Source organism: Pararge aegeria, chromosome Z, assembly GCF_905163445.1.
Source record: "Pararge aegeria chromosome Z, ilParAegt1.1, whole genome shotgun sequence".
NCBI classification, from domain to species: Eukaryota; Metazoa; Arthropoda; class Insecta; order Lepidoptera; family Nymphalidae; genus Pararge; species Pararge aegeria.
The window spans coordinates 14,235,923-14,255,412 of NC_053208.1; the positions used below are offsets into that span (position 1 = coordinate 14,235,923).

The 19,490-nt window shown below is 35.0% G+C and overlaps 1 protein-coding gene across 3 annotated transcripts in view; it reads right to left on the reverse strand.

Annotated features, from left to right (window-relative positions):
- Nucleotides 1-19,490, reverse strand: part of LOC120636190 — a 62,480-nt gene that overhangs the window by 10,173 nt on the left and 32,817 nt on the right. For 2 of the 3 annotated variants that reach the window (XM_039907542.1, XM_039907540.1), the window contains exon 2: nt 6,835-6,926. In XM_039907542.1, the coding sequence (XP_039763476.1) occupies nt 6,835-6,926 (92 nt within the window). Of the gene's footprint in view, nt 1-6,834; nt 6,927-13,129; nt 13,245-19,490 lie in introns of those variants that run through there. The other variant, XM_039907541.1, reaches the window with a different exon arrangement.

Consider the following 19,490-nt stretch of genomic DNA (forward strand, 5'->3'; position numbering starts at 1 on the left):
CACTATTAGTATATATTTATAACTATAAAAAATCGTGAAATAGGGGATGAAAGTTTATACAGTATATGTATTTTTTAAAATAAAATAACATTATACAAACTAGGTTATTAATTACTTCTTGTATTAATTTAAGTGACAGTATTAGGCGAGCTTTAGTTTTAAACCTTCATTTTTTAATTAGAAATGTAGACAAATATAACAAATAGATATCTATTTTTATATTTATTATTTATTTTTCTACATTGCTAATTGGCTACGGAAACGGAAAGAACAACAACCTAATTATCACGAAACATTTTATACAAATCTACTTTTTCTCTTCAATCTTCTTTCAAATAGATCTTTCCAGACATTTTTATTGTGGTCTGTCTGTGCAACATATTTTCAACAAATCGATACAATCCATAATAATATAGGCTATCACTAAAGGAAAATACAGTTGGATTAACTCAATTTTCTATAACAGGCATCTATCCATCGTTAGAGGGATTAATTAAACTCTATGATAATATCTCAGGATATTAATCTCTAACATTGGACGGTAAAAAATTGCGCCAAACTCAATTATCTTGTAGCCCAGGAAAATAAAAGCCTGATTAAAATCCCTGAACATAACATATTGAAATCGTGACTTCGCACGACATGCATTTTTGATGTGACACCTCTTCTATCAAGTACTTTGATGTCACCATCGTTGCCGCCATCATTAAAAATATTCGCCTGAGTTGAATCGGCGATCACTTAGTGGTTAGCGCTTCGGCCTCCATTCGTGGGGAACGAGTTCAAACCCCACACCCATAACATTTCGGAGCTATGTGCGTTTTTAATTTAATCAATGAAAGTGTCCTTTCTTTAACGGTGAACGTGAAACCTGCTTGTCTGAGAGTTCTAACGTACTAGAAGGCGCTGGAAATCTATCAATTCGCACATTCGGACGGAAAATATGTAACCATAGGTAAATTATATAAGAACGCTTCATAAGAATTTTTAAATTTGAATTTGAATTGTCACGGAATGTTTTAAACGTTGCCTTTTCTCAGTGGTGAACGCTAATTACTGATTGGTAGGGCAATTTGGGCATTTACATCTTCGGAATTTCCTTTGGTCTAGTCTGACGCTACAGGCTAGTTACCACTATGCCGAAGCGATTAAGCCGTTCGGTACGATACCTCGTAGTAACCGATTAAGGGTACAGGTTAAATAGAGCTGTTTAACCCCTAACGAGTTACATCATTATCGGCCCACTACAGGGCACGGGTCTCCTCCATCAATGAAAAGGGGTTAAGGCCGTGGTCCACAACGCTGGCCCAGTGCGGATTAGACTCCATACACCTTTGAGAACATTATGTAGAACTCTCAGGACTGCAGGTTTCCTTACGATGTTTTCACTTACCGTTGAAGCAAGTGATATTTAAGTTTCTTAAAATGCACATAACTTAAAGTTAGAGGTGCGTGCTGGGATTCGAACTCGGCCCTCGAAAGTGAAGTCGAGCTTCTTCCCACAGAGCTATCACTGCTTCTACATCGTTACGGTACGCTATAATCTTTGCCACCAGGTGAGACTACACAGCACAATACAAACAACTATGATACAACTATGGTCTTTGTTTATGGTCATGACAAAAGCATAGACGCTCGCGGCTACCAGGATGGGGTTGAAGATTAGAAACGGGAAATTGTTTGGTATGAGCAGTACCCGACGAATAAAAACGCTTTCGCCGGCATGACTTCCGTTTCCATTATATTTCACTTTAAACTTTACATCGGGCGCCACAACTTTAAATCGGGTTTCTTAGCAGGCTTGTAGGCAAGCTAACTTTTACATTTAATATGTGAGAGGAATTATGGCTTAGCCAACGAATACCCACGTTTGTAGCTTAATGTATGTATATGCTAGATCAGCGCTTAATTAAAAGAAAAGAAAGAAACATTTTTTTATACCTTTGCGCCACACATTACAATATTAACAGCTGTGTTGTGCTGCATAGGCCAATGGGAGCATACAGCATTCTCAACACTACATAATTGCATTCATTTATTCATATTATATATGCATAGGATAATATGCATAACATACATAAGATGCATATTCACTCAAAATTAAATGTAGAGGAGGAGGAAATGCATTGTTAGACCTTTTCAGTGCGTTAGTCAAAATCATATCATCGCTAACTATAGGCCTCATAAGAAGGATTAGAGTCACTCAGCGGGCGATGGAAAGAGCTATGTAAGGAGTATCTCTACGTGATGAAATCAGAAATGAAGAGATCCGTAGAAGAACAAGAGTTACCGACATGGCTCAAAGTGTCGCGAAGCTGAAGTCGCAATGGGCGGGGCACATAGCTCGCAGAACCGATGGACGTTGGTGTTTCAAGGTGTTAGAGTGGCAACCCCGCACCGGTAAGCGCAGCGTTGGTTGACCCTCAACCAGGTGGATAGACGACATCAAACGAGTCGCGGGGAGCCGCTGGATACAGCAATAATTCACACCCTAGCTTGTTTATCCATTACGTAGTCCTTTATACTATATTTGCACTTTTCTATAAGCTTACGTTTAATACAAACTTTGAACTTATCAAGAGACATCTCCAAGATATCAATGGGTAGTTTATTGCAGTAATTGAATGCAAAGAATTCTTTTAAATGAATTATTTAAAAATATTTATTCTTAGTATATTTCACTGTAAGTTTATTCTTACTTCTAATATAAATATTGCAGTCACTATATTCGTAACTTTAAACTATGCACGAGAGTTATAATTTTATGTAAATTAATTTGCACACAAGTTTGTCTTTGCTTCTCATTTGCGCTACATAAAAGTGTTATTTAATTTTTAAATTTAAAATTCTTCTGCACCTAATAACCTATAATATACCTACCAGCCAAATCATATTGACACTACTTATTTACGATTTTTCGCATACGTCGTAAATAAACGGGGCTTATATTCAAATGTAGTTCCTTCGAATAAAGATAGCCTTAAATAATTACATTCTTTTAAAAGTTGCATCCTATGAGTTTAACTTTTTCCATTTTATTAACGGAACGGGGAACCCCAAAATTGACTTTCTCCAAGCTATTTCATAAATCGCACGAACACCCTTTTGCAGCTCGAATATAGTGCCACGTGTTAAAAACGAGGAATCAAAGTGCTTCGAACGCATCAAAGGGATATCAACAACGCAACGGTGCAGACCGTTTTGACGCCTCGCGATGGTATAAAGGTGAGGGTGGGAGTAAATCGATAGTTCCACCCAGTACACTACGAAATAATTTTGATGCAATAGACATGCGATCTTTTACAGATTTTTGAGATAGAGGCCTTATTTTGCCACCAAGCAAAATTGCTGCGTTCTGACCCGTTGACGTTATTATTACTGGGACTAAACTTTAAACTGGGACTTAAGCCTTATCACCTACGCTTCAGGTCGAGGGACATAGAGCGGCTATTTGTAGAACGTGTTAATACATGCCCTGCGAAGTTTTGCACTGTTTATTGGTTTCCCACTTACCAGCGGCATGGCTCATCAATAATTACTACTTATAAAAGACCTTGTGTCGATGTTTCAAGCTTTGAAGTCTGAAGTTTAAGTAGAAAGTTCTAGAAATAATTCTTTAGTGGAACACGTTTTCCCGTACATAGTTGCAGTGGGAATCAATTACGTATAACAATATAACAAGTTGTTTCGACTTGAAGTAGGTACGTCTTGACCCAAATGAGGATTTGGGACTCTCGGGTGGTCATCATATCAACCCATCACCAGCCCACTACTGGGCACGGTAAAGCCGTAGACCAACAGCCCAGTGCGGATTGGTGGACTCTTCACACTTTTGAAAGCATTATGGAGAGCTCTCGGGTATGCGGGTTTCTCACGATGTTTTCCTTCACCGTTGAAGCAAATGATATTTAAACCGCTCATAACTTAGAAAAGTTAGAGGTGCGTACTGGGAACTCGGCCTCCCGTAAGTGAAGTCAAAATCCTACCCACTGAGCTCGGTGATATTTCAGTGGGTTTTGACTCGCATATTGTATCCATATCTATTTCTTTTATATTCAGGGTTCTGTAGTAAACAAGGAACCGTTATAGTTTCGCGAAGTCTGGCCGATTGTCTGTCTAATTGGGTGAGAAATTCTTACAAGCGTTTCGAATACCTAAATGTATTGGTTGACACGGCGCGTCGCTACCCGAGGCATGCTTAGTATGCTTGGTTTCCTTACATTTATAACTTTCAGTCACTACGACTTCGTGTGTCGTTTCGTGCCCAGAACGTTAGTACTAAAACAATATGAATCGGTACATCGGTAGGTACCTACCTAAAAGATAGAAATAGAAAATATTTATTACAAAACTCAGTACAATAAATCTTTGGAATCCTTACCCCTTAACTAGGAAATCCCGTATCTTAGGGACCAGTGTCTTCTCAAACATTGATTAAATCATTGAGATAATATCTAGTGCACTTTAACAAAGGAAACTTCAGAATGGTGTGTTGAGTTCTCTAACGGTTAAATGAGAATAGCAAATGTTGACTAAAGACCTAACTCAATCTAAATATTCTTAATATACTATTTAGTATACAGATTTTGCGTATTTACTAGTTATATTGTGATCTAAATATAGGTTTATTTAAATTGTTTTGCTGGCAACCGTATTACAACAACGATAATGTTTTTATTGTTCCGGGACTTAATGAGGCTAGATTGCAAATTATATAAAAAAAAACCTAACTTATATTTTATAAGTTAATATAATAAAACCGTATTTCAAACAAATTCAGAAACATTTAAAATATTCAAAATTACTTACGCGAAAAATGAGCAGTCAAAATTAATAGCTTCTTACACTGAATTAAATAATTTCAATTAGGAAGTACCATATGGAATGATTAGTAGGAAAAATATTAAGTAGCTTAATTTATATATTTTTTTCTATTACTGCATATTGATTGTTTTTTAATTTGCAAAGCAAAACTCAAAGTTTTGCTTGCTCTTCTTCTTTTTTATCGTAATAAATTTCGTAGTTATTAGATAAAAGCTAAGATTGAGTTTAACTTATCTTAACATAAATTACGCGTCACGTTGTTTGTCCGCGATGGACTCTTAAACTTAACTGATTTCAATTAAATTGCACTGCGTGCAGTTTGATTTAATTTAAAAGATAGGATAACTTACATATCAATTTATACCCGCTATATTGTTTCATCCAAAACTGTAATTACTTTATCGAAATTATGTGTTTGAGGACTATAGGGACCCACCCTATAGTCCATATAGTTTGGAAATGAAACTAGACCCGGTAGGTGGCGCTGCAATTAGATTCTAGGTTTTTTGATGATATTGAAAACGGTAATAACCTATGTGGGGCAGACGAAGTTGTGCGGGTCAGCTAGTAAACTATAAAAATAACTCAGGGTAGCACGGGGATAGTATTATGCACTGTCATTTAGGTTTATGGACCTATTCAATTTATTGTCTGTGCTTTATATAATACAAAAAATAAAAATTAAAAAACCCCCGACTTTCAATATAGCGTGCATTATTGTAATGGTCAAGTATTTTTACTAAAACCCATATTGAGGGATTTGTAAAAAATATGTAACTCTCTATTTGTTTGTGGCGGCCATCTTGGATAGATTTTTGTCAAACATACCTAAGAATACTCTCGAATAGTTTACCTTTATAACAAAAAAAAAATTAAATCCAAATCGGCTTATCCGATCGGGAGCTACGATGCCACGGGTAGACAGACACTCAAATTTAGTACATCCCATCGTTTCTGCGTCGCGTTATTATACATTTCTATGAGGTTTCGGTTGTAGATTATTTGTGGGATATATAATTCATACTTAAAAATAAACCCATTAATAACAACATAAATTTGGATTTCTTAATCCGGAATAACTTATTCCGGATTAAGAAATCTAATTCTAAACTCAAATTTTATATTCATAACAGCACGACACACGTTCGTATCATGTATATCTCACAAGTAAGAACAATCTATTTGTTCATAGTACACATTTAACATTTAACATTATAAAGTTGAAGAGTTTTTATGTCGGACGCGCTAATCTCAGGAACTACTATTTCGTATTGAAAATATATTTTTATCTTGGATAGGAAGGCTATTAATATCATTAAACTACGGCTAATAGGTGCGAAGCATCAGAGTGAAAACTGGGCTATTTACTGTTTTTAAACGAATTGAAAGTCACCGTGTATAAAACGAATGAACGGTGAAGATTAGGTTTCTTAGGGATCATCAGAGTGAAAAGTCGGAGTAAAATCAAGGTATGACAAGTATCGGTCCTTATTTATGAGTTATAAACTTTTTTTGTAGACAAAATAGTATCGGATCGCGTCACGACAATCACTCCTAATGTTAACTATTATCTTTAAGCGCACTTGCCTTTTAAATGCATAGTAAGTTATTACAGTTTATTACATAGATACATTACATGTCTTAAGATAGTGCTATCTTTTTCCAAGGGATATAGTGTGAAAAGCACAGCACTACTTTTAGACCTCCTAATTTAGTTTAATTAAGAGTTGTGCTTTATACAGAATTTTCACCTTTACCTCACAGCGTGAGGCGTTTAGTACCTATAGTAGTCCTGCTGTATACTTAGCAATAAAATTTCTACTCTCTTTCATCGTATTCAAGTATTTAAACGCTGTATTTCCTCGATGTGTAAAAATATACCTATTAACCTCATAAAAAATAGTAATAGAGTTGTAGACCCTGAAATCAGACATATTAGGTCCGTTTTGCTTTGAATACCCTTAAACCAAATCGGAAGCAAATTTCAATAATTTAGAATATATTTCTTACCACATCATAGCCCACATCATAATGGGAACCTTGGACGAAAATCACGGGGACTGCTCTTCGTCTCTCCAGTGGCTTTTCACATATGACAGTACCTGAAATTAAAAAAATAACGTATGAAACTATTTCGTTAAGGTAGTCTTATAATTAAGTTTAAGAGCGTGATATCCGGGTGGAGTTATTAAGTATGCATAGAATGCAAGTGGATATAAATATACGTGAGCAAAACATCGAACTATATCGTTTTAAGAACTGCTGTTATATCTTACTTGTGAAAAAACTATATTTTTAAGTTATTAGAATTATGTTAGTAAAAACGTAAACTCAAACTCTACCACAACTTGTTTTTCACGTTCTTTTTTGAAGTACAGCAGGAAATCGGTTCATAAAATTAAAAGACAGTTAGTTATTTAGCTTATATTAAATTTTTTATCTTCTTATTATCAAAACAATATTTTCAATATCTTAAGGACTTTAAGCATAAATACTTTTAACGTAACGTAACGTACGTACGTACGTTTATAAATAGAAAAAAAACAATGTTTTAAAATAAGTGAATACAAATTTTTCACTTCTCAAATAGTTGTCGTCCTTAATGTAAACGTAATAAAACTACACTTTATGTTCTAGTTCTTGAAAAAGAAATTACGCAAACAAAGACGCGGGTAGCCACTCGTTTCTAATAAAAAAGATCGTAACCTCTATCTAACTTAATTAATGCTTATCTATATGTATAGCCATTGGGCCAAAACGCAACGTTGTTTTTGCATATTTTATTCATCGAATTGCATAATGAATCTTCAGGCCAATAACCCCTAGGTTTCACCTTATTGGCGTAGAGTTAGATTATGATTGTACTAATAACAAACTATAACTATCTAGTATCACCATCATCATCTTAACCACAGGAGGTTCATTGCTGATCTAAATCTTTTATAGGGATTTCCATGCTCCAGTGAGGAGATTCTCCAGTGTATTACTGATATATCTCAAAAAGTTGAAATGTTGAAATGGCAATGGGCGGAGCACGTAGCCCGAAAATTCGATGGCTTGGTCTTCCAAGGTGCTAGAGTGGCGACCCCCAAAGAGGTGTCGGACGACAAACGAACCACTGGGAGCTGCTGGAAACAAGCAGCGCAAGACTGTGGGTTAAGAACTCCTTACAAAAGTTGTTGTGCACGGAAATCGGTTAAAGTGATGATGATTGACATTAAAACTTTAAATATATAAGTTTTAGAGAAGGGATTTTAATAAACTGTTACACAAAGGCAGGTCTTACATTGACTTTGGGATTATGGGATCATGTTTCATTACATCATTTAACCCCAGTAATTATGTTTGCACTCGGTGCGATTAATTATAGCGACAGTAAACGAAACATAAAATAATTACCAATATTTTACGTTCATCATTGATAATTCACGGGAGGGTGGTATGTACTTTCGGCGATAATTCGTAAGCAAGGATTATCAAGTTTGAAGGATCAAATTTGGCCCTTCAAGGTGCTTCGGGACTACTCAAAGGTCCGATCGGGGTAATTGTTTCTAAGACCTGACAATCATATTCATAAGCACATCAACGTTTTACTAGTGGGCAAAAGTCTCTTAGCTGATAGGAGAGAGGATTTTAAATCATTGACTTACCAAGCAGATCTAAAGCTTGTACTGAGATTTTTTTACGGTGGTTACCAAGCAGGTTAAAGTGGGTAAAAGTAACCCGGAAGATGAGTGTCATTTAAAAAAGGGGAAGAATGGTACTTTCCTACCCGCGGATTGGTACTGAAAATATCCCCAATATCTTACAATTTTAAGACTTAAAAATCCATTTTAGGATCTCCAGATTCTTAGTTGACCATGGCAACGAAGCAGCTAAAATGTATGTAAAAAGCTAGTAAGTGCCATTACAAAAAAATCAAAGAATACTCAAATGACAATATATAATTTTCCGTAAGAAGATTTAAGTAATGAACTTTTATAACTTGGGTTATGACGGTGGTAGCCTAGTGGTTAAGAATCTGGTGTCACTGTCGGGGGGCCGAGTTCTGGGATTGGAACTCGGCACGCACCTCTAACTTTTTTAAATTTTGTGCGTTATAAACAATTAAAATATCACTTGCTTCAATGGAGAAAGAAAAAACCTTCATGTCTGATGCAGCCCACCAATCCGCACTTGTCCAGCGTGGTGGACTTCGGCCAAAACTATTAGTAGGATAAGATCCTGCCCTGTAGTGGGCCGGTAATCGGTTGATATGATGATGATTACTTAGGTAACGAGACGTTTTTATCGAAGAGTATAATAAAAGCATTTGCAAATTTAAATGAAATAGGATTGGCTACAAAATATATACGAGATACTATTTATAGGTTCTTTAGCATCGGTCAGTTTGTACTTTTGTAGCAACCAAACTGCCGCGGCCAGTTCGGAAAATAGTTTGTACGTTATAGATGTTGGCTAGAAACTCGACTCAAAGGTGAAGTGAGGTGTTTTTAACAAGAAAATTATAGCGTTAAAGTGATTGAATTAAAATTATGAAAGCCCACTTTGTAAAAGTGTTACAATCAAAGTTATAACTTAGATTATTAATAGTAAGTAGTTTCTTTTTCCTCCTGTCTTGTAAGTTTTTTTTTTTATTTTAATCGTTTTTATTTATTTTCTTTCACACTTATTAACTGTTCTGGTTTTTTGACCTTAGTAAGTACTTAATACTAAAAAAATATTGTTTACATTACAAGGCAAGTTAGAAAATATAGACTATACATATTACGGCATTGATAACCTCGTAACACTTGATAAGTTTTCAAAATAGCGGTCATCTACTATATTTAAATGATTTTATTATGCTTCAGCAATAGATTATCAATGTATTTTGAATAAAATACCAAGTAAGTAGTTGGTATAAATATGTTATTTCGTTCTATTCATAGGGTCTTACAAGTACGTAATTATTATCAAAATAGTGGCGTAACGACAGAATAGTAACGAAATACTTTGCCCTACTTTAATTGACAACACTGTATAACAATCCGGTGTCCTGTTCCAAAGTCGACCGTGTTTATTTGTAAGGCCTCTAGTGTTTTGTTTTATCATCATCATAATATCAACTCATTACCGTCCCACTACACGGCACGGGCTCTTCCCACAACGAGAGGGGTGTAGGCCATAGTGCAACACGAATCATCATCATCATCAACAGTCTATAACAGTCCACTACTGGATTAAAGGCCCCTCCGAGGGTTTGCCCACAATCACCACGCTAGACAGAGGGCTTGCAGTAGATGGTAGCATAAAGAACGCTGTCGTTATATGCAACATATTACAACAAATATTACCCCGCTTTCGCGCTTCGCGGAAGACACCGCTTGGACCATAGTTCCTCTGCGAGTGCCTTGGGGCGTCTACCTATGAGCTTCGGTCGCTGATGCGAAAAAGAGAAAAATAAATGCTTTGCTTTGCTTACACCGGCATGGCAAACTCCATAGTGAGTGGCCTCAAGCGTTTTAACAGTACATAGTATACATTTTAATTATAATAAATAAATAAATAAATAAATAAATAAATATACTACGACCATACACACATCGCCACCTAGCCCCAAAGTAAGCGTAGCTTGTGTTATGGGTACTAAGATGACTGATGAATATTTTTATGAATTATATATACATAAATACTTAGAAAATACATATAAACACCCAGACACTGAAAAACACTTAATGCTCATCACACAAACATTTTCCAGTTGTGGGAATCGAACCCACGGCCTTGGACTCAGAAAGCAGGTTCGCTGCCCACTGCGCCAGTCGGCCGTCAATAAGTATAGAGTTTTAGTTTATCTATTTGTATATACGAAGTTAAATTGTAAAATGGTGTTAAATGATGTTGGAAAAGAGCAACTGCTGAGTTTCTTAGAGGCGTCTTCCCGGTAGAATCTGCCTTCCGAGCCGGTGGTAGAGTCGCTACAAACAGACATACTTGACGTTTCAAACGGGCTAGTTGAAATAAATTAATTTAGATTTTTTTGAATTTTGAAGAACAGCCCGGTCGATGTAACAAATCGCAGAAGCACAGCAGTTCTTTCCCAAAAAAATGGTATCTCATTAACCTAATAATTTTAAGCATATAAAATATTAGAATATAAGAAAACTAAATTAAAAATAAAACAACTATATTTTAAATAATAAAGTAGGTAGACAATCGCAAATGATATGGATAAAAACTTAAAATTCTGCGTAGGTATAAACCTCTCTATGTAAATAATCACAATGCCCTGTTTGCTTTACAAACAATACGGTTTGTAACGTAGGTATATAATATGTTATGTGCGTCTGCCGATGAATATTGTCATTGTCGATTACGATTGTTGTAATATCATTTGGCGTCTATATTAGGAGGCCAAAAAAGAAACCTCTATAACCACGTGGCTACTTGTACAGATACATACATAGACACTAAACATTTTCCCTGTAAACATCTCTTTATCAATAGTTACAATGCCTTGTAAAACGTATACATATCTATACGTGTACGTATACCTTGTGGTACAAACAATATGTATACGTTTTACGTCTACCGGTTAATGACATTATCAATTACCAGTAGTTTTTGTAGTAGGTATGTAATGTTTAAGCTAAATTAGTTAGTAGTAGTATGTGATACAAGGACAGGAAGTAGGTTATCAGATATCACAAATGAGTTGATGCTCGTAAGGCTTAGCCTTAGGCGAGTAATTAACTCTTAACTCTCAACTCTGGTGTTTACTGCTGTTTTGCAACTTCATCACTGGAATTGCCTACATATAATTTAAATGATTGGAATTTGTCACAACACAATTTTTTTATGGTTCCTTGCTATGACTCAAATATTGAGATTTAAATTTTGTAATACTAGATTTGCCTTGCGGCTTCACTTGCGTTAATAGCAGCGTACTGCTACATGGTCGTGTAGACCATGTAGCAGTACGCTGCTCAATAAATCGGATACCAAACGTTCAGTTTCTTCAATTGTACTGGAAGTGACAAATATACAAACTTATGATATTAAGTACTGGTAGTATTTCAACATATTTAAACATATGGCGCTAATGATGTTTGTGTTCTTGATCTTGGAGCTTTAGTCGGCCACTATTCAATGAAACCTTCAATCACGTAAACATTGCCACCACAAATGCCCGTCCCGAGGACCTACTCCGGTTTTGCCTTATTTAAAATACTATAAATTAGCTTTAACAAATTACTGCATAAATATTGTTTGGCTTAACAGCAGCACTACATATTATTTGATAGCAGTTGGTAGGCACCGTTGACCCAAGTCGGTAAATGGATGGGTAGTATCCATTAGCCTTAGCTCCTACCCGTAACAAAGAATAGCAATCGTTGAAAAAAGAATCGAAATCGCATTGTTAGTAGATTCGTATGCCAAAGGTTAACCAAGAAAATTTCTAACATTTTATATTCCGATTTTTTTAGCTCTGAAGTCCCCATAAATGTGGCATCACTTCATATATTCAGTGTCGTTAAGCCTTAAGTGAGGGGTTTGTTGCTGACCGCTGAGGAGTTCTGTCCTTCATTTCCAATCATATTCTTCAGATTAATTTGACGGAGTTATGGTGTTAAACCGTTAAACACTTTCATCCCCCCTCCCGAAGTAACTGAGCTGAATTTCGGGATAAAAGTTTTTTTATGTTCCACCTCGTAGCATGAACTCAAATCGTGCAAAGTTTCATTTGAATTCATTCAGTAGTTTCAGTCTGATGCGCGGTATACAGACAGACACGAATGAAAAAATTATAGTTTTGGGATCCATTTCGGATAAAGAGAGTGTCCAAAAAAAATATTTTAAATATCTTCAATGTACAGAATTTGACCCTTCACAGTTTTATTATAAGTATAGATATAGATTTAAAATACAATTGTTAATTAAAAATTATTGTAGTCTATTTATCAACATAAACTCTTAATGAAAAACTCCTTGCTACCACTTTTTATTATCAGGTAAATAAATTGGACATACGCATAAGTAAAAAATAAAAACAAATTGCATAGAATCGTACTTGCTTGTCAAAATGTAAAATTAACTTTCGATACATGTTTCCTACGTAGGTACGTAAGCGGAGTTTTTGATTATTGAAAAATATTATGTTTACTTAGAGTTCCGTCTTGTTTTTTTAAAATTAATGGCACCTAACGAAAATTTTGGTATTTAAACTAGATTAAATTCAACTTTTTTTATTACTGGAAATAACTGGAAAGTAAGTTGGGTACCACTCGAGTAAAATATTGAAATTAAGGAAACCATTACTTACCGTTACCGTTAAGCTCCTTCATTTCGTTATCAAGGTCGTTTACAATTTATTTTTTTAAAACTATTTTTTTTTTAATTTAACGCACTATTTGCCGTCTCGCGGCAGAGTCGCGATTGGCACTGCGCACTGCTGATAATTCTCGTTGTATAATATAGTCGTTACTGTATGCTCTAACCACAATCGAGGATAAGCTGAAATATCGCGATTGGAATCTCTCAATGATGAAACTTGTGCTTAGAAAAGGTTCGCTACTTTTCCCGGATTAGTGTAATCTTTTTTGGTAGCGGCTTCACTTAATAAAAAATCAAGTGCCCAAGGGCAAAAATATAGTTAAAACCTACTTTTAAAAAGATGTTGGATTTTAATGTTAAAATTCTCAGTATAAGTCCTTGCTTGCGAAAGCACGTTAACGCTATACACGGAACGGAACTGATAGTTTATAGGCAGATGACGATGGTGATCACGATAATTAAATAGCATAACTAGGGAGAGTGGTGGAAACGGTTACATAATTTAGTAGCTTGACTTTGACCTCGCTCACTGTTCAGCCACATCGCACATGTTAGGTAGAAAGGCACGCCAAAATTGGACAGTGGACAGTTAAAGCTATACATCCATCTCTTCACCATGATGTTAAGTCTAGAAGTTCGCATATTCGGACAATGGTACCTCGAGGCCCTGAATTCGTTTCGCATTGAGTTTTTCTGTCAACAAACACTGCGAACTACTCGAAGCTAGATAACCCATCACCGAAAGCACATTAAGCTAACAGCACATGTATATATACTCTCTAATACGCATTACAGCAACGTGAAGATTCGAAGTCCTTAAGCCTTTGAAAGTGGGAGCTTGTACCCAGCACAGGTGCAATAATAGACATGATAACACGATCGGTAAAAAAATACATCGCATCGGGTGCTACTATAGTAGTTTTTATGAACTAACTAGATGTTGCCCGCTACTTCGTCTGCGTCTGGTTTTGTTTTTGATGTGGCATTAAATTTAGTTGTAGTTCTAAAAAAAAATTAAGTATTCAGTATCGTTAAGCCTTAAATGAGGGGTTTGCTGCTGTCCGCTGAGGAGTTCTGTCCTTCAGTTTGGGCAAAATTAAACACATATTAACAAGTACAAAAATAATTATTTAAATCGATTATAATTTGTCGGAATTACGGTGTAAAATACACCATAAGCAAAAAAAAAATCATCCCCTCTCCCAAAGGAATCGAGCTTAATGGCGGGATAAAAAGTATCCTATATTATTTCTAATACCTTCAAGAATATGTATAGAAAGTTTCATGAAGATTGATTGGTTCAGTAGATTTCGCGTGAAAGCGTAACAAACAAACTTACATTCACATTTATAATATTAGTAGGGACATAAATTTGCTTATTTATTTGTACACCGTAAAGGTGTTTTTCTCGTGTGATAAAACGGAACACATCGATAAAAAAGATATTGAGCACAGATTCCGTTTTTCAACGCTATCTCAAGCTCAAGCTTGTCTTTTTAGAGTTAAAGTATTTTTTCCTGGTCTTGAGAAACATGCTGTATTTTTTAAATGTTCCTGAGAGCTAGCTACATATTAAATTACATTCCTAGAGGGAAAAAATGCAGTTAGAATAAAAGTTTGCTTTTCTTACTTGCTACGTAATTTATATTGTTACCTCAGAAAGGAAATAAGATACCTATCTTATTATCTATCTAATTTAGTTATATTAACCTATATTATTAATCCAAGGTGCATTCCCAAGCAGTAAGGGTAAATTTACAGTTAATGGAGTCTATCTATGTAGAACACTATTTATTATATAAATTAAATACTTCCCTATCCCTATCCCTATCCCTATCCCTGCTTTCTGAGTCCAAGGCCGTGGGTTCGATTCCCACAACTGGAAAATGTTTGTGTGATGAACATGAATGTTTTTCAGTGTCTGGGTGTTTATCTGTATATTATAAGTATTTATGTGTATTATATTCATAACAAAATATTCATCAGCTAACTTAGTACCCATAACACAAGCTACGCTTACTTTGGGGCTAGATGGCGATGTGTGTATTGTCGAAGTATATTTATTATTATTTATTATTATTATAAATGTCAATGTAAGTTTGTTTGTTACGCTTTCACGCAAAAACTACTTAACCGATCCTCATGAAACTTTGTACACATATTCTTGGAAGTGTTAGAATTATATTATATTATAGTATTATAGGATATTTTTTATCCCGACATTAAGCCCGGTTCCTTTGGGAGAGGGGATGAGTGTTTGACGATTTTACACCACACTTTTTACACTAATTTAAATAATTATTTTTGTACTATAGAGGTTATATTATGTGTTTAATTTTGCCCAAACTGTGGTTGGAGATAAAGGACATAACTCCTCAGCGGACAGCGGCAAACCCCTAATTTAAGGCTTAGCGATATACTTGAATTTTTTTAGCTCTACAAATTAATTTAATGCCACATCAAAAAACAAAATCAAACGCAGACGAAGTCGCGGGCAACAGCTAGTACTTGATAAAATATTCTAGGTTGTGTAATACTAGGTCTTTAATAACATCTGGTTTTAAGGTATACCGTATTGTAAACATTTTAACTGACCTTAGAAGATTCCTCGACCATAGTTTAGTTATCTCTTTTGCGCCTCGAATAAACCCATCCAACTCGAATATCCAATCCTTACTTCCACAGCTCTAGCCGGCTAAAATATATCCACTACCTGACACGTAGGTGCGCTGATATTCGTATATTTAAATAAGAATATAGTTTATAGTAAGTTAGTTAATAATAAATAAATAAAACTAATACTTATTTCAACAATATCATGGTGTCTTCACAATCGATTTGAATATCTATTCTATATATTTTATTAAGAACGATCTAAGAGGATCACAGGAAACGTCTTAGAGCATTTGAGATCTGGACGACGCGTATTAAAAATCAGCTGGAGTCAAAACGTTACCAATCAGGAAGTTAAGCTAATAGTGAATGTTCATCAATCCACTAACGTTAGAGCTCGAAATGTTTCTTGCATAAGAGACGAGGCTTGAATAGCCTGAGGATAAAGATAATAACTTAACGCCCTTACAGCCGTGCGACGTCAATAAAATATTCATGATATAATATTCTAATACCACAAATGATTCAGTCTCAATGTTATCCTCAATGATATCATGAGAAGAGAAATTGAATACTGAATAAATATACATTTTAAGTCGTTAGTGTCCCCTCCTTAGAAAATATCACCATTGGTTTCACCTCTCTCATAGGAGAGAGGGTCTTTAGAGCATGGAGCATAGACTACGATGCTTCTTTGCGGTTCGATGTGCTTTACCGACTTATTATGTCAAGTTAGTTATAATAATCGGGCTTAAAGTACTCTACGGGGCACGGGGGTTGACTCCGCCAATTACCTAACTCGGTTCTGAGAATTTTTTAACAGAAATTCCCAATACCTAACAAGTTTTGGCCCGACCCGGGATTCGTACTGCAGATCTCGTGATCCTAAACTAGCTTGAAAACTGATTTTTACGGCTGAATTTGTAATGAATTGGTGTTAGTAAGATTTTTTTTTTGCTTTTACCAATTTACCATTAAGGTTAATATTACCTGTGGTTTAATAACTGAAGGAGTTTAATATAATGCTAAGTATCATCTTGCTGTATCATCGCTATGTGAAATGGCAGTCAAGGGCTAACTTGTAGTGAAATAAAAATATATATCTCTAACTGGAGGCCTCATTAGACCACCCGCTAATGTGAACCAAGAATATCAAAGCTAGACTTTAAAATTATAATACAACATTGTATTGCCATGTAGCTATACATTCAACTGAGATGTTTAAAAATAGAATCAAATTTAAATAATTTCGAAAATAGAATAGAACGACCTCATGCAATTTTTTAACGCTCGTTTTATGCTGATAGCACATTAGTGCATTGCAAACGATAAACCGAACCAATTTTAACAATTAGCCGTATTTATTACGGCATTTTAATAGATGTTCAGAAATAAAACGTAGCTAATTTTAAGTTCATATATAAATTCGACCTTCAGGAAGGTCTAATTTAATTTTAGTGGAGATATTATATTGTTTTTGGAGATGGAGGAATGAGCTCCTCAGTGGACAAGAGATAACAAACAATATTAATTAATCGCAATAACATAATAAACAATATTAATTTCAATAGTATCAATGGAATATTAAAGTCAAGTTTGTCATGGCAACAAAAATACTATTATCTGTAAGTTAAAATGCAAATGACGTCATCGGTTACTGCCGCACTTATTCCCTGCTTACGAGTAGACTCATTGGCTGGATGCGGCTTTCGGCGCATGCTGAACTTAGAGTGCGATCAACTTTAAACGATAGGACAATCAATACTATGATTGAAATCAATGTCTGGCAATGTAATATTTGTTAAATATATATGTGTGTGTATATTTGAGTACATTTCGCAATGTCTGTATTGTATGTATTATCTTAGGTATTAAATGCCTTTCATTTCCGCGCAGCGGCACTAAAACTGGTTTCATTTCATTTTGATATCTAATGTTTCATGAACTCAGTTTAAAACCGCTAAAAATATTTAATGTTTTATGTAGATTAAAAAAAAATGTATCTGATAAATAGGTAGCTTTAGGTTATGTTTCCTTTTTCAAACCGCCTTGAACTGTTTTGAGGTAAGTGGATGCAATGAAGAAATAAAGATATTTTAATTTTTCCTTTTTTTTAATTCATAAAGGCCGAGGTTGTAACAGGACATTTTTAATTGCGGTAAGTTATTGTGTTGAAGTAAACTACGTAATTTTTTTAACAATAGGTACGCATGGTTTTTATATTTAGGAAAATAAAAAAAAGAAAAATAAGAATTTTCGTATTACGGGCATGATTTGTCGATGTATAAGAATGATGAATACTTATAGTTTTTGAAAAATACAGCCTATTTTTATTAGCATTTATTTTAAATTCAAAATTCGAATTTAGTTATTTCATGCAGGCTCAAGCACTTTTGTAACGTCTAGCCTGTCTGTTTGTAGGAACTCTAACATCGGTTGGAAGGCAAATTCTCTAGAGAAGAGGTAAAAAATTATATTCAGACTCTATATCGATACATAACCTTTGACTACGCGCACTTGCTCTCGTCTTTTTTATAATGGTGAAAATAATCTCTATTGATATATCTTTCGACGGACCGTTAGAGCAGCGTTATTGAATACCGTTAGAGGGAATTGTATATATCTGTTTAGGATTCCGTATCAAAATAACTTGATGAACAAAACCTTTTGGCGCAACAGTGATCGTTAATCTTCATTTACACTAATTACTTCAGTAAGTTCCGATGCTTAAATCTAAAATAGTTATGAGTAATGTTTGCTTTATTAGTCCAATGACTCATTCGAGAAAAATCTTGAGAGAAGAAGCCCATGCCCATGGTATAATATAAAATAATAGCCTGACCTGGGACTGACGCTTTAATGTTATTCCTGTGGTACAGAGGTGGAAGGCGTTTCCTTACTCCGGAAACGGAAATGGCAAAGAACGTACCACTCCGCGGCTTAGTGTACCGGTACCAAGCTAGTCTGTTACCATCTAAGGGCTCATGTATTGGAGTAAAAAAATACTAACAAATATTGCAGTATCGAAATTATAAAAACAGGTAACTATAAGTAAAATCTGATGTCATTTTAAGAAATCGGAAACACACATTTCCGTCTAAACTGATTGTTTAGTCATAGTATAAGCATTTGAAGAAATTTATAAAAACAATTTATTATTAGCACTTTTTTTTATAAATCAGAATTAAGGACTATGGACTATCATGTCACCAAATAATACGTTTTTTAACTTCGAGGTACGGAACCCTCGTACCTGTTTGACACTTTGCCTGCATTTTATATGAGACGGATTTATTTATATGTACATAATATAAATATATTTGTATAGAAGCAGGCGTTACTTTGCGGAAATCCATGATATATTATCAAAATTAAGCTTAATTTGCTATACTCCGCGAAAAGCAGGAGAATCTGAGTGGTGTAATTTATAATTTCTTCAATCCTTATACTCCACACCAAACAGATCCTCGGCAATACACCCTCTACGCACGTTTCGCTCCGAAACCGGAGCATCATCAGGAGATGTTGACTTTACTATGATTAATTGTTGTCTTAACAATTAATCATTGTAAAGTCAACATCTTTTGATAATATAAATATATTTTTTTATTCCACTACAGGTTAGCCCTTGTCCCTTGACTGCAATCTACGGGCTAACCTGTTAGTATGGCAGTTGTAATAAACCCATACCCCCATGCAACGGCTAAAGCCGCCCACCAGACAAGACCAGAGAAAAT